The sequence below is a fragment of the Histoplasma capsulatum genome, genomic scaffold, assembly GCF_000149585.1.
Source record: "Histoplasma capsulatum NAm1 scaffold_4 genomic scaffold, whole genome shotgun sequence".
NCBI classification, from domain to species: Eukaryota; Fungi; Ascomycota; class Eurotiomycetes; order Onygenales; family Ajellomycetaceae; genus Histoplasma; species Histoplasma mississippiense.
In genome coordinates, this window is record NW_001813979.1 from 2,806,061 (window position 1) to 2,822,300 (window position 16,240).

A 16,240-nucleotide genomic window follows, 5' to 3' on the forward strand; every position below is an offset into this window, starting at 1 on the left:
CAGGGAATCGTCCCGATACTTTTATCTCTTGCTTGGACATCACCTTCCCCTCTCTCCCATACCAAGATACAAATTCAAATACCAATTTGCATTGGACATAACTCCAAACGGGACCGCATCCAAGAATAGTGGATAGTGCAGGAAGATTATTTCCCTGCTGTCTTATCATCTGCTAGGTTCAAAAAAAAAAAAAAAAAAAAAAAAAAAATCAAAAAAGAAAAGAAAAAAGTTTCCTAGCTGCTTCCTTCAAGCAACATACGCCATCGCCCCATGACCGCGCGGTTCCTCACAGTAGTCGTCCACTAGTTGTAGTCCGAGTAGTGGGAAATACCCGTCATACGGGCAATCCAACCACCAACCTTATCGCAACAAGCCTAAACCCATTCAGCCAACCGATTGGCTCCTCTATCCAACTACGGAGCAACGCCCTTGATAGCCTGCAGCACCAGGGAAGTTTCTTCGCACTTCCGCTCATTCCTGTGTGGCTGCATCGCAGCGAGGTTCTTGGGACGTCCTCCAGCCTCTCCTGCCATCTGCATGTATGCACAGTAAAGTACAGATTACGGAGTTACATGTCCATGCACAACCCTGGTGAATCGACTGGAAGGAAAAAGAACTCCGGAAGTGAGTGCTCTTCCCGTCCTACTTAGATTAAGAATGCGAGCAACGAAGCTGGCTATATCTGCGGTTACCGCGGCGCGCTAACCAATTAGTTGACGCAATTCTCGGTCAGTGTGAACAACCCACTCTCAGTTCAGTGGCTTTTGGTCAATCGAGGAGTTTCTGTGTAAAGGGCATCCCGCCTTCTCCTACAGTGTACTTTTACGACGACATGAGAAAAACAAAATCCAATAAGAAAACGAAAGAGAGCATAGTAGGTTCATGGGAAAACTCCATCATCAGCCCATCCCTGTTGATTCCTTCACCCCTTTCTTTTGCGTTTCGTTTGTTTTGCTTCCTTTCTTTCTTTTGCTTTCCCATGCGCACATACAGTACGATTCCAATCACTTGATTATCTTATCTCATAAACCTGGTGAGGTTACAAACCATGGCGTATGTATGACTCTTATTGTTGCGGCCCGTGGGGCCGAAGTTAGCGCGGGCTCGTGCACACCCATAATTAGAACTCGGTGAACTTTACTATGTAGACTTGGGATGTCCAATACTGGCTGGCCTTTGGTGTTCGAGTATGTAACTGCTCCGTGCCTTGATGTAATCCGTGCTTATTTCTGGGGGAAAATGCGGAGGCGTGGGGACAAAAAGCAAATCTCAATCTCTCAATACCAGACCTCGAATGATCTTCCGATCCCCACAGCGGAATTTATGGGGTTATTATTTGGCCTTGACGCCGAAGCAGGCCGCCCTAAACTCACACCAACCGTGTTGTAGCTTGCGTAAGGACTCTTATTATTCCACGCCTCCGTACGGAACAAAAATTATTAAGGAAGCAGGTCGGGCCAACAAGTGGATGATAGTAGTTGCCATTGAAAAGAGTTCCTTTGGATGAAAACGCACACCACAAGAATCCGCGAGAGCTTGAGAATTTAACCGCCACAACTACCCTCCTACTTCCTCCAATTCTTGTGTGGATGCCACCGCTTATCCGCATTTCATTTTAACATTTCAAGTATGCTCCATGTCTCGCACATCATTGAGCTTTGTTTCTCTTTATATATATCCTTTTGGTTTTTGTTTATTCCAACTGTCAGTAAGTAGCCTTCCCGGACCAAGACGGATGGGTTTTTCACCCACCCGGAAGCTCCCCGGCCAAGACACAAAACTAATCGCCCTTAAAACCGAACTCACTTTTTCCCCAAATTTTAAGGCAGTTTAATGAAGGAAAATTATTCCTCTTGACCAATTCACAGACGAAGCCGCCACTCACGAAAATATAGCCGGGGTGGAATTTCGTTTTTGGATATGGTTTGGATAACTATAGCACATTGTCTCAGTAAATCCAAGGTCCAGGAAGTCCCCATCCCCATCTTTCAGGGATATTCAGGGATATTGTTAAACTTTCTCATCCCAGGAATGGAATTTTGGCTTTCAAGAATAGAATGATGTTATCCCTCATCAACTCCTGGTCAACCGACTTCTCCTGTTCTCTCACTTGATCACTACGTCAACTTTAACTGCGACGGGGTAATGGTGATAAAAAGGAAAAGGGTCTCGATGATGGAACTAAAACCCTGGCACTTGATCCTTCTTTTTAGTCTCACGTGGAAGGAAAATCAACATCCATGGATACACTGCGTATGTATGTATATATAAAGGGGGAAAAAAAAGAAGCCTCAGAACATTTCTGCATGTTCATGGTTGATGCGCCCGGATTTCTGCATGTAGTTAAAAACAGCCATTCTCTAGACTGATCGGAGAGATCACGGAGGGGACCAATCCCTGATTGATAACTCCCTCGCTAATACTGGATTTAGCGAGCCCTTTACGCTTTTCTCAGAACGCCCGCCTCGTTGTTACCTTGCTGACATCGTGAAGTTTGACCTTTACCAGATTTTTATGAGAGATACGCTGTAAAGAACCATGCTCATCCTTCCGCCCCACCAGCGCGATATACGTAGTGCAGGTGAATGGTTTTTTTTTTTTTTTTTTTTTTTTTCCCTTTTTGCGCCATGAAGATAGGAGAAGGTCGGATGTTGTGCGGTTTAGAGGGCATAAGATTCTAGCTTTAATGAATGCAATGCTTGGAAATCTACATGTCTTAAGTTGAGCCGCTTTTGAACCGTTCTTGTTCCCGAGACAGGTTTCAGGGATTTTGGAATTTCTCAATGAGATGAGAACGACCTTTTCGCTCCCACAAACTTTTACCGTTGATTTTCGATTGTCCGCATTGTTTTGTCCGATATTCCCCCGCTTCTCCATGAACTGGCGCTGAGATGAGATTGACCGGAGGGTCGCCTCGCTAGTCAACCTTCTTTTCTAGTGTGGGGTCAAGTTTCTCTTCCACGGCTCAAAGACGACGAGTGGTTGCCGGTTTTGTGGGCAGTGTTTCATTATTACACAGAAACAACGCGATGGTACTAATGCACCACAGTGAGCATTTCTCCTTAAGGAGTGGATGCAGCTGAGCAAACTGGTGTGCGCGGTTGAAGTAACTTTCAAAAATTTGTCTAAATTTAGTCGGAGTTTAACTACGTTAGTTCTTATGTTCAGTTGAACGCCAGTCTGTACACACTGTCCCTAAGTTCCCGACTTTTGCCGGCATTTTGATTGACTATCCGAAACTGCCTCTGATGGCATTTTGTGGTCGAGTATTTTTTTCAGAGCAAGGGAAAGAGAGCCATATCAGATGTATAGTTTCGTCGGTCACCAGCTCGGACAACAATATAGCTGAGATGAGGCTTATAGGTGAACGGATTGGTGTTATAACTGAATTCGGCGCTTGCTGGTTGGGGGAATAAATCCTTTCGCCCAGCGCTTCCTTCGTTCGCGTTAGCCCTCCCCACAGAGATACGGACAAAAGAACCGACACATGCGCGATAGAATCACAAAACTTTAGACTTGTGTTGCTGTCAGATAAATTTGGATTGTGGGGGTATACGAAGCATATAGCTAACGTGGTCAAAATCTGTTCTCATTGGCAGGGTATCCTCGGGATGGCGGATACTTTGTCAGTTTGAGAGTGTCACAGCGAAGGGCAGTGTGTTGGCGAATTGAATGATCACCGTGAGAATGGTTGATTGACGTGCCTTCGTCGATGAGAAGAATTAGTTACTTCATTTTAGCTCGTTGTTAGCTGGTGTCACTGATTTTCGTCATGTGAGAATGTTGCCCTGGATCGAAACCAAAACTTCCCTTCGCCCTATCGCTGTGCGGCGTAGGTATCTTCAGGGAAAGAAAAGATTGTGTGCCGGTTTATCGTGGGCTTTGGGATTTCTCATTGATTGGTGGTCAGCACTAAAGCCTCGGAACATCGAAGCCTGCTAGTATCAAATTATCCAAAAAATTTGTGCGAAAGATGTCGCTTTTATCCAGATCATCAGCCTCCTCGCATTGTGCAATGACGTTATCAGTATGTCTGTAGGGATTTGGATACTCTTCCATGCTCCCATGCTCCTGCGTGAAAACCTCTAGCATCCAACGCTTGATCAATGATTGGGAGAGAGCCGAACGATCACGACACCCTTTTCAGCAATGGCAAATAAAGGGCCGCACTTGGGGAGATGAATTCCGTGCTTCCTGTACTTATGACATCAGTACACTGTGTTTACCCGCAAATACTCATTTTGATTCCTGTGAATTTGGACGGAAATATGCAGCCTGTATCCCTTTGGCACTAAACATCGGCGACCGATATAAAAATGGGGCGGCGCAAGGCTTGGCTGTGCTGTAGCCAAGAACCCCTTAGTTTCTCAGATCACCATTTTAACAAGATGCTGCTGCATGCTGGAGTCTGAAAACTTTACTCGCATTTTCTCTTTCAAAATTTATTCGCTCCCTTTTGGGTTTTAGCTAAGAAATGCAAGTATGCAGGCTCTGCTTCCCATATTTTAGAGAATGGATTCGATAGGGTCCTGTAACGGGTCAACTACTAAGGTCCATCTTCTGGGAAGTTCTCAGAAAATGGTATACATAACTGATGGGCCATAGTCATCGTACGTGGCTGGCTGCGTCCTTCGGCCTGCAATAGTATCAGAGATCCCCCTTTGGTCCTCGCTTTCGCAAAATTTTGTAAGTTTTACCATCAATATCAATATGTCTACAGATGTAGTTCTCTCATAAGTTTGTGATAGGGGTCTCTATCACTCCTGCGAATCATTGGCGCGAAAATAACCCTGCATACAGCCAGCCACGAACGGGCTAAACCTGTAGCAAGTTGAGCTTTATTTGACCGTCTACATTCACTCGTCTATCTGTTGGCCTATGGGTACTATTGACACCTAGGATTGTTTGCCACAATCATATATCACCGACTGTGCGCTGCAGTTGGCAGATCAAGGTTGATGCTTCCGCTTGTGACCAAATCGGGCCTGGGATTATACAGGTCGGACGACATAGTTAGTGGTTCACATTTAGTCTATGCCTCCTGTAAAAGGACAGTAGGAGTCATTAGCAAGCTTCGAAGAGACGATAAAATCAAAGGGGAAGAGATACGGTATGCAGCCATACAAAGTCACTGGAAAGCGAGCTAATTCAAGGGCAAACCACGTGATTTATGTGGCTGAATAAGGTGATGCAATATCGTTCGACGTGGCTTGAGGTGGCTATGAACTTCCTGGATCTTGAACTCCCTGACTTTTCGCATAACTGAAAGCTGGCTATCATCAGCTTGCAACGATGGATTTTTCTGTCAAAATGGATTAATTTATTTGTTTTGAGATATCAACTTGGGTTCGAGTGTAAGCTCGCGAAAGCATGGGCTCGTCACAGGAGGATTATGGGCTTCCGGACTTCAACAGGAGGTTCATCGAAGACAAGGAGCTCGAGCAGTTCGAGAACGCCCTCAGCGCTCCAGAAGCTGCACCTCTCGTTGCGATCAATGATTGGCGCCCCATACACCAGAGAGTGCGGAAACTGGGATCGCGTCGCAAGGCAGCCAACAGGACAGTCGACGAAACGAGGGAAGGATATTTGTACGTGCTTCTAAAATGGCCGCTGCTCTCGATCGTCTTGGGTTGGATTTCGGTTCTCAGTGTCCTCTACGTTATCACTCGGTTATACATTTACCTTTATGAACATCTCGTTACTTGGAGAGGAAGGAGACAAACTCTGAGAAGGCATATGGGAGCCGCAAACAACTATAGACAATGGAAGGAGGCCGCTGAAAAGCTGGATGCTTATCTGGGTAATGACAGATGGAAAGAAGTGGACGAATATGCATATTATGACCATGGAACAGTCAAGAGGGTCAAAAGACAACTGGAGACACTAAGAGAAAAGGTGGAGCTAACACAAACCAGTGAAGGTGATCGTGCCAAACTCTGCTCATTGCTGGAAGACCTCCGTGTGTTGCTCGAAGGGTGCGTCAAGAATAATTTCGCTGGGGTTGAGAATCCACGCCTATACAGCGAGACATACATTGGAACCAAGCGGTTGGTTCAAGAATTCATTGATGAAGTACATACCTCATTGCGGCTTATCCTTACAAGCAAAGATGTCCCTAATACTACCAAGGAAGTGTTTTTCAAGCAACTGGAAACTAATTACGGTCGTACGGCGTTGTGTCTTTCTGGGGGAGCTACATTTTCATACTATCATTTTGGGGTTGTCAAGGCTCTCCTTGATAATGGAGTACTCCCTGATATCATTTCGGGAACTTCTGGAGGTGCCCTTGTAGCCGCGCTGGTAGCCACGAGAAAAAACGAGGAGCTCAAAAAGCTCCTCGTTCCAGAGCTGGCCCATAAAATTAAGGCATGCGAAGACTCATTTCAAATTTGGATACGGCGATGGTGGCGAACGGGAGCTAGGTTTGACACCCTCGACTGGGCAGAAAAATGCAGCTGGTTCTGCAGGGGCTCCACCACATTCTTGGAGGCGTATCAGCGAACCGGACGAATTCTAAACGTCTCTTGCGTTCCGTCAGATCCCCACTCTCCTACGATTCTGGCAAACTATCTCACATCTCCCCATTGTGTTATATGGAGCGCAGTCATTGCTTCTGCAGCTGTTCCTGGGATACTCAATCCTGTCGTGTTGATGATGAAGAAGCCTGATGGGACACTTGCCCCTTACTCTTTTGGTCATAAGTGGAAAGACGGTAGTTTGCGAACTGACATACCGTTGAAGGCACTGGATATCCATTTCAATGCCAACTTTCCGATTGTATCTCAAGTGAGTTTTTCATTTGCCGTTTGGGCTATGCTAGACGGCTGAGAGGAATTACTTTTAGGTTAATCCCCACATAAGTTTGTTCTTTTTCAGCTCCAGGGGTAGCGTTGGTCGTCCTGTTACACATCGCAAAGGTCGCGGTTGGCGCGGGGGTTTCCTCGGGTCGGCCACAGAACAATATATTAAATTGGATTTGAACAAATGGCTCAAGGTCCTCAGACATCTTGAACTTCTTCCTCGACCACTAGGTCAGGATTGGAGTGAAATATGGCTGCAACGGTTCAGTGGGATTGTTACGATTTGGCCGAAATCGACACTCTCCGATTTGTATAACATCTTGACTGACCCTAACCCTGAGCGATTATCCCGTATGATAAACGAAGGGCAAAATAGCACCTTCCCGAAGATTCAATTTATCAAGAACAGGATGAAGCTGGAGAAGGTGGTCGCCGCGGCGCTGAAGCGGGATGGACGTGTTTCTGCTCGCCAGCTTAATACACCTTTGCCCCCCGAAATTGACCCATCCGCCAACGATGGTGAATTAGATCAGTATGATGTCCAATATGAGCAGCGAGACCTGGATAGGCGATCCCAGGATCGGGTTGACGGTACGAATAACCCACGAATTCCAGGCTTAGACAATCGACCACATTTAAGACACCGCAACAGCGTTCTTGAAGAAATTCGACGGCAGTCAGCTGTCTTCTTTGATGATGTCGATGAGACTGGCTTGAGTGAGGATGAGCAGTTGTTATCAACCCGAGAAAGACCGACGAGAGTTGGGTGATTAATTTTTTATGTACGTAATGACTCGACCGCTTGAATTCATTCGGCATTTCCGACTTCGGCGCGCACTTTTTTTATATATTTTTCCAATGTTACCTGGAGGTACAAACTTGGAGAGCGGTTGTATATGACTATAGTTGTCAATTAGCTGCGGCACTTTTGCGATGGTGGGTTTTGGTATTGACGTTTAGCGTATTCCATTTCAGAGTTGATAACTATACCCACAAGTCTTTCTTCCTTGGCTTGTATTGTTAAAATGAGTTAAAGAGTGATAGTAAGAACTCTAATTCCATCGTTACATTATAGATTCTAATATAAGATATTTGGATCGTATATAATACAATGAGATCCTGTGGTCAAATGACAAGCCACCTGTCAGTGACCTCCTTCGCTAGCTTCGTTTCCTCAGAGAAAGAATAGAGGCATTGCAAAGCAAAGGCAGCTTCACGAGTGAAATCTTCCACCCAGACATCCTTACTTGGAGCCCCACCACCAGCAGTCACAGGTATCTTTTTACCTTTCTTAAATCTCTCGCGCTCAGCTTCTACTTCCTCACTGAGAGCAAGACATCGATGATAACCCAGTACAGCTAAGTGTGTCAAGCCCAACATCTGCCAGACCCGCGCGAAGTTGAATTCTACCTCTTGTCGCTCCTGTGGAATAGGGCTCTTTTCTCTCACACGTCGGTATTCCTGCATAAACGACAATCCTTGCATGATGAGGTAGTGTCGGTTATCAGACTGTCGCTTAAGGGAGTGATGGATGTAACTGAGACCGATAGAGAGGAGAACGACGGGGTTCTCCGGTGCGAGGGCATACGCGCGGAAAAAGTAGTTGAGGGCGTTTGTGAAGCTTGTACCGGCGTAGAGTATATGTCCGTATAGCACTAAGAGCGGGATGTCCATGTCTTCAGCTGGGATGGGTTGGCCAGATGCATCCTTGGTGGTAAGGGTAGCACGTTCTTGGAAAACGGAAGCTCGAGTGCGGCGGGTTTGGGTAGGTCGCAGCGGGTCATCTGGGAGGGTATAATCAATCGCCTTTATTTGACGCAGCATGAATTTCATGCTGGGGGACGAATGGAACAGCGATTTTCGTGGGTCGCCACAGAGTCGGCTTAGTGTTGCGAAGAGCCGGTATGTGTCGGTTACGAATTGGTACTCCTTCATGAACCAGCGGGAGATGTTGGAGAGTGTTTCTTCGTCCTTCAGCCGGAGCGCGCAAGCTGTCGCTGGCCGTTAGTCATGCATATAATTTTGTTTCGATGGTAATCCACGTACTGAACCAGCAAGTATAAATTTGGACTTTGCTGGGTTTGGAATGATACCAAATGCTAGCATCGGCTGCAGCAGAAAGGGTGTCGTATGCTTCTTCAGATTGGCCTTGCCCAGAAAGGACAAGTGCATATTCCAGAAATATATCCAGCCACTGTTCGAATGATATAGAATGGTAATCATTTGGGATCGTCGCAGGATCAATTTCGGGGGTTCCTAGACCTGTAATTAGCAGCGCTTTAACATAAACAATTGAAGGTAACGCTTGCCTAAAGTTGCCTGAAGCCGTCCAGCCATTTCCTCCATTTCGTCCATGATTGTTGTCGATTTCAGGCGTCCAGCTTTCCGTTGGGCTTCTCTGGAATATCCCGAGAATATCATGTTTCTTTGCATGGGGAAAAAGACACGATTTGATCGAAAATCTCGTAACAAAGCATCCGCGATATCCAACCAATCTTCCGTTACATCCTCTTGACCTTCTCTCATTGCTTGTTCAAGATCTAGCAATTTAGAGTACAAATACCTGATATGGTCAGCGCCGACATATTCTTCTTTTGCCTGCCGCCGCTTCTTAGAAAGGGGAGCAGCGGAAGTCACGAGGCCACCGGGCACACTGGCTGGAGGAGTGGTAGTTCTCCAGTTTTCGATTTCTGCCCCAATAGGACCCTCATAAATTGCCAGTGAATTACCCCCAGACTCCGTTGAGCGAAACTCTCTCGCAAGCTGTAAAGCCCTAGAGCCAAATTTCCGCCTTCGCCTTGGCATTGACTCCTGTCTTCCTAATTCAATAGCTTCGTTGACATATTTTAATGCTTGTTCAATCATACCTAATTTTTCGTAAAATTTGGCCAATTTCGCCCGAGCCACAATATTGTTCCGATCATATTCGACCACCGTTAAATAACAGTTCTCAGCTGCTTCATCATTTTCGCAAGCGACATAACATTCAGCCATGGACATAAAAAGACTTGTATCTGCGTATTCGTGAGTCCTCTGGAGTGGAAGGTAAAACAATATTGCGTCTTGGTGTAATTGGGCATCTTTGAGTGCATCGCCTGCCTCCCTGAACAGATCTCCGAAATCATAGAGTAACGCGCCTTCCGAGGAGTCATCCGGGTTTAGCCACGAAAAATGAGACTAATCTATAATCAACTTTCTCACCTGCGAAGAGGATGCATTCAACAAACAACACAAAAGCACTTACCAACGCCTCTTCTCGATACTGGAGGCCCAATTTCAACCGATATATTCCAAGTTTCACGCGAAGCTCCAAGGGAAGGCCACTCCCGTAAGACTCGATCGGATATTTATTTGGGACAAAAAAAGCGACCTCTGATCGGCGAGGGAAATGTTCAGCATCAAACTCTCGGTCGTCTTCAACAATATCATCCCATTCCACATTATCTTTCCGCCCTAGCAACCATCTAGAAAGAGATTTCAACATAAATATTCCCTGTTCATGGTCGTCCAGATAGCTAAAAAATTCAACATAAATGTTCACATCAGACCATGTAAAGTCGGTGGCTTCCTCCAAAGTTAGGGACATATAATATGCGATGCTTTCGTCGTATCGACTTTTTGCTTTATCGACTTCGTTCAGATCAATATAGGTCTCTGCGAGAAGGCGGAGCGCTGTTGTATTGTGCGGTAGATCCTTTAATAACCTTTCGTACTCCTGAGCGGCTTTCCCATTATGGCCCAACTCACGGTACACTGAGGCTCTTTCAAATCGTATGTCGTAATTTTTTTGATCGATCTCAATCACGCGGCTATAACAGTAGATTACATCTTGCAATGCTGAGGTCCGATCTTCTCCGGTTCTTTCTAAGATCAATTTCGCAACTTTCATCCAGACGGACGGATCTTTCGGTCGTGTGTGCGCGCCACTGAATAGTGCAGCAAGAGCTTTGTCCTTTTGCCCTTGAGCGAGAAATATTTCTGATAGAAGAGAATGAGCAGCAAACATTTCGGGATTGATCTGAATGGCCTGCTTCACGAGAACCGTGGCTCTCTCATAGTCGGCATCAATGAAGGCAGAGGTTGCCTCAGAATGTAAATTCTTGAACTCCAAGCTTGGTTCTAATGGCTTCCTGGGACCTCTTTTGATTCCTTTTCCACCTCGTGCACCGAAATTATATGGCCTGCCAATGGACTGACGTCCCCTCCTAGCCCTACGACCATATAAGCCCAAGTCGGGATCGACATCTTCACTGAACTGATCGGGTTCTTCAAGACTTTCAGATTCACTCCTGTCACGTCGAGTTAGCTCAACATCTAATTTTGCAAGGTTTGCAGTATGCACAGCCTTACGAGCCTCCTTCAGAGATATGAAGGTCTGGATTGTCCATGGACGTCTCTAGCTCACTTGAATACGTCTGGCGTCTGTTTCTGTTGTAATAATCATCATATCCCTCTTTTCTGCAAGAAGTATCACTCGCCGAAAGTTCGGATTCACTCCCCGAATCCATGTCAACATCTTCATTCTCAGACATGGCGTGTTGAGTATTTGGTTGCCGGGTCGGTCGAGAGCTTGAGGGAATATCAAGATAACAGCCAGTTACGCCCACCTGAGTATTCTCTGTGACTATGTAACTTTTTAACAAAGTGGTGGAGATTCAGTAGTGTTTTGTAATCTTCCTTCGGAGGGTGGCCATGCTCTTTCTCCTGAGAGCAGTTTCTGCAAGAGCAACACACAAAGAACTGAGATAACAGTAGGGAAACTCAGCGATTACGCATGTTATAACGCCCAGAACTGGAAAAAAGAGCTGTTCGTATATGAATTCCGTACTACCTACAACGCATTTACGTGCTGTGCCGAAGCGCGGCTCGGTCACGTTACCAATCGCTGGAGAGGTTCTGCCCAGTTTGCGATCTGATTGGCTGGGAGCACTTCATCCATGCTCAAAGGGACGAATTACTCCTCCACATGCAAGTTAGTTAACTATGTCAAAATCATTGGGTAACTATTCGTCAAACGCGACATGATTCTTTGGTTGGTGGTAACATGAGACAGCACAATAAATTACAATTTTTTTGAGGATTCCGAAAATCGGATGTCCGCTCTCGCTTCTGCCAGCAAAGTGGGGTCGGGCCACTTTTCGTTTCAAAATTCCCTTGGTGCTCCATTTCTGAAAAAAACTCAGTTGAGAACGAACTTGTGCAAGTCTCCACCTCCTTATCAATATCAACCTTTGTCCAATATCAACCAGCTGCGGGACAAAATTTGATGTCCAATCCTTTCAATCAGCATCGCTTGGTCGTTGATTATTTGAAGGACGATGTCGAGTTAGCCTATTTTTGAACACGCGATTCCAACCTGAGCGAAAGTTTGCCAGTCCTTTTCTCTAGTGCCAAACTACGGCGAAAATCGTGGAATATCATTCGAAGCTTGAGGGGATGGGGCGTCGAATACCAGGACGCCCGATATCCGCCAATGAAAAAAAAAAACCAAGTGCTTAGATTTTCATTTATTACAAAAGGCGTATACGTATTAGCGCATACGGGGTTCTATTTTCAACCCTGAACAGTCTCTGGTTTCCAACAAGGATGAGGCTGAAATTTAGCCTGCAAAAGACCTACATCCTGCGAGGGACCGAATGACTGGGAGCTTCCTTCTGGTGATTGGAATTTGTAAGAAGGAACAAGTATTTTTATCTTTATTTTTGGTCAAAGACGGACAATATTGAATATTTATCGAAACCATGAGATGGCCTCTTCGCGGCCTCGTGCTTGCAGCAACCCTCCTTGTTACAGTTACGTTTCTCTACTTGCCTCAACGGAGACAGCCGCTGGTCCACACGGGCGTCCAAAAATATTTCACAGTATGGACAATTCCTTTGCTTTTGAACCTCGGTCCTGCCCAGCCGCATTTCTCTATCATGGGTATCGTGACACTAACCCTTTTGTGTAATACATAGTGGGATAACCCGGACTTCGCATACTTCAATAATCAGTTAATTCTTCACCTCGCATCAGCAGTTCACAACCCTCTCCCAGCCCGAAGATTGTTATCACCAGGCATCACCTGTCCAGCGGTACGAGGTGTTGCTACATCGCAACTAATACCGGTCACCCATGTTTTTAATGCAGCGGGACTCGAGAAATTGGGATACGACACGAGGCCTCAACTTGCTAGCAGTCTACAAAACGCATCGACTTTAGTGGTGGATTTCACGAGCGAAATCACCGAAACGCCAGAACAAGTTGTCCGCATTACCGCGCCAAGCGAATCATATTGGCAACATTCTGCATTCAGCTTTGTACGGGACTCATTCATCCTTCCTCTTCGAGCCGGGCCATGGAGAAAAGCCGCGCGCTTATTCACACTTTCAGATCCTCTCGATGCCTGCGTGAGGGATATGCTACCCGACATCCTTCACCACGCAGTTGCATTGCATATTCGAACTTGGCCATCCGACCTCTCCTTTGGCCAGAAGGACCCTTGCCATCAGAATGAAATCCCCGTCCTCCGCAATGTATTCGGCAAATGTGACTGGACGGGTTCCTACCTTTATGACAATGTTAAACGCATGCAGTTAAACCCGGACCAGCCTGTGGTTATTGCGACCGATGACCGTGAAGGTGAAGTTGTCCGCGACCTTGTAAAATTGCTCGATGGGCGAGCTCATTTCATGGAAATGACCCACAAATGCAAGGAGGCTATTAGGACGGCACATCCGGAGGAGGAGCATGAGTGGCGCCTCGCTGCGTACTGGCCGATTATTGAAGCAACAGCTCTGACACGAGCTGAGTCCTTCATAGGATCCTTCTGGTCGACCCTTTCGCAACTTGTCGCCATCCGTCGACCTACCGAACGAACTTTCTTTTTCCAAACTCGTTGGCAAGCGTTGGTTTGGGATTCTCGAGTGGCGCTTGGTGTGCTTGTAATCCTCGGGATAACATACATGGGATACACATGTTCCCGCCGTGCTCTGGCAAGCCGACGGAAGCGTATGGCAGCTGCTAAGAAGCCTGAGTTTATTGCTTCTCCATAGCAAGGGGCCTTGAATGTATCTTTGAACATATTGTGGTTTGGATTCTCTTCTTGGAGTTGGTTGGATATATTTACTTTTGTGAGGCATATCTGTACGTGTCAACCCTTACCATTTTGTTTCGTTGTAGTTCGATATCCGCACCATTTCCAATCCTTTCCCTGGCGTTTGTGGCGTTAGCATTATTTATTTACTCGTCGAAGGACGTGGCTATTTGCCCTCTGTCCGGTCCTTTTTTTTTTTTTTTTGCCCCATTTGTATCATTCTCAATCAAGGAAATGTATTAAATAATAATAAAGATGATCTGAGTTGATTTCTATGGAGTTATTTGGCCAAATCTATAATTTGGGCTCCGCTATATAAAATATGCACATACTTGCCGGAAGTTCGGGAGCAACTTGTTGAATGTTAGCACAAGAAGCGATATGGTAAGGGGGTGAGCATCCATCTCACTTCCGCTTTGTTCGATCGCTGCCAGCTACATACTAGTTACGGAATTTCCTTAGTAATACCGACCGGGTGCTGTTCTTTCATTTGCAGTTGGGTTCTGGTATTCCACATAGCTTCCGTTGAACCTTTGGCTTTCCATGGTTATCCTGAGACCACTGGCGGATAGACGATCCCTTGTGAAGATCTCTAGATTTCAGAACGAGATCTGTGGGACAAAGACTTTTCCTTCAACTTGTTTGCACATCCAACAGGAGATGCCTCCAAAGCCGTCAAAGAAAGCAACGCCCATGCCTTCTGAATCTTTTCCCCTCCCAGCTGCAAGAAACGTCAACAAACCTGCACAACTTGCTCAAAGCTCGGCTGGTCAGCGGGTCCAGGCACTAAACCTTACTGAGCCGCCAAGCGCCCGGCATCCGGACGAGATGGGCTGAGTCAGCAGGGCCAGTTCGGTCCGCCGAAATCCTCGATCGACTTCAACTTTCTATGCAAACGTTCGTCCCTCTCCAGCCTCATCCTCTCCGTCTTCTTCCCCCTCCCCTTCTTCCATCCTCGTTCGTTCTCTACCACCAACTTCACTTCTCTTTCCCTAGTTCCGACCTCCGCCCGTTCTGGTAGTTAGACTTCTGCCTGTCTTTCGCTGCTGTGTTTGAAACACTGCTGTCTGATTTCGCATCTTCCTATTCGCAGCTTTCTCCACCAAATCAGCTCTTGGTCACTATTCGTCTCCCTGATACTTCCGTTTATTTGTGTTTCATGCCAGTTTATCCCCGTCATCCCTTTTTCCTCTCACCCACAATCAGTACAGCCACTGGACTGGTCTGTCTTTAACCCTTTGTCCAATCGGAACTCCCTCGTTGAGTGTCGACCTGAGATTGGAAAAGTTACCATCCTACCTCTCTTCTCCCATTAAGCGACTGGCAAATCGGTGAAACTATTTCTCGGGTTCGAACGTAATATACATACGCAAATTCAGCGGGTGCTGCAGGAGCTTTGCACTAATCAACATTCGTGCCCTAATTTAATAATTTTTCCCTCTAATCACCTCTCCGAAACCGTCCATTCAACGGAGCGCCTGCCTCCCCGCAGCTGCTCCCTTTATATTTTACCATGGCTAGCCACGTTATTGGAAACAGAAACAGTACACCAGAAGCATCAAAATCTTCGCTTCGACCCCCATCTTCCCGCGCCCTTGGTGGTGGCTCTCATCAGCTGCGTGCGTCCGCCGACATGTCTTCTTTTGCCTCTCCTCTTTCTACCCGAAGCATTCGGCCCTCCTCCGAAGTCTTCTATAACCAACAATCGCAACCTCAGAATACTGATGACATCGACAAGGCTGCTCAGCAGTGGATTGCAGATATTGATCAGTATGAGACAACTCTGGAGGAGATGGCAGCTGCCACCTTGGATCAAGATTTCAAAGATGAGCTAAGTGCTATTGAGCAGTGGTTTCGAGTTCTTAGTGAGGCTGAGAGAACCGCTGCTCTTTATGCTCTTCTTCAACAAACGACTCAAGTACAGATCCGCTTTTTTATCCAGGTTCTTCAGCAAATGTCAAAGAGCCATCCAATGTCTAGTGTTCTCTCTCCCGCCAATTTCGGCGAAAAAGGTAAATAACAGTGCCAATTTTGCCTTATCCAAGTATCAGTAGTTTTCTAATACATTGCCACAGATCCCATGAACAGCCGTCTCACTGATGCAATGTCCAAATTGAACGTTGAAGGTTCTCGCAATTCTTTTGGTCGCCCGCCTCTTTCTCCTGGGAACAAACGTAACTCAGGGCTAGATTCATCCACAATCAACGCCATGTTCCCAGATGCTGCTGCAGCTATTGCGAAACAGAGGGCTGAGTTTACCCAACAGACTGGTGCTGCTCCTACTGCAACTCGAAATAGTGCTGCGTTCGGGGAACGCTCTTCCTTGAATGCACCAACAATCTCGGCTCCAGATAGTGGTAAAGAT

At 46.3% G+C, this 16,240-nt stretch overlaps 4 protein-coding genes across 4 annotated transcripts in view; 3 read left to right on the forward strand and 1 right to left on the reverse strand.

The window, feature by feature from the left end:
- Positions 1-5,370: 5,370 nt before the first annotated feature.
- On the forward strand, positions 5,371-7,570 carry HCAG_04845 (hypothetical protein; the record flags this gene model as incomplete). Its single annotated transcript, XM_001540955.1, has 4 exons — positions 5,371-5,588; positions 5,760-6,786; positions 6,995-7,319; positions 7,416-7,570. 4 exons carry the CDS (start codon positions 5,371-5,373, stop codon positions 7,568-7,570), a joined length of 1,725 nt encoding a protein of 574 aa, XP_001541005.1.
- A 355-nt stretch (positions 7,571-7,925) lies between these two features.
- HCAG_04846 (conserved hypothetical protein) lies at positions 7,926-11,332 on the reverse strand (the record flags this gene model as incomplete). Its single annotated transcript, XM_001540956.1, has 6 exons — positions 7,926-8,791; positions 8,847-9,328; positions 9,364-9,619; positions 9,668-9,977; positions 10,045-11,089; positions 11,151-11,332. The coding sequence occupies 6 exons, from the start codon at positions 11,330-11,332 to the stop codon at positions 7,926-7,928; spliced, it is 3,141 nt and encodes a 1,046-aa protein (XP_001541006.1).
- A 1,209-nt stretch (positions 11,333-12,541) lies between these two features.
- Positions 12,542-13,834, forward strand: HCAG_04847 (predicted protein; the record flags this gene model as incomplete). The annotated part of the gene is made up of 2 exons (XM_001540957.1): positions 12,542-12,661; positions 12,758-13,834. The coding sequence occupies 2 exons, from the start codon at positions 12,542-12,544 to the stop codon at positions 13,832-13,834; spliced, it is 1,197 nt and encodes a 398-aa protein (XP_001541007.1).
- Positions 13,835-15,388: 1,554 nt separating this feature from the next.
- Positions 15,389-16,240, forward strand: part of HCAG_04848 (conserved hypothetical protein) — a gene marked incomplete at both ends in the record, with an annotated part of 1,889 nt that continues 1,037 nt past the window's right edge. Inside the window, 2 exons of the mRNA XM_001540958.1 lie at positions 15,389-15,887; positions 15,951-16,232. Coding sequence (XP_001541008.1) covers positions 15,389-15,887; positions 15,951-16,232 — 781 coding nt within the window. The remainder of the gene's footprint in view (positions 15,888-15,950; positions 16,233-16,240) is intronic.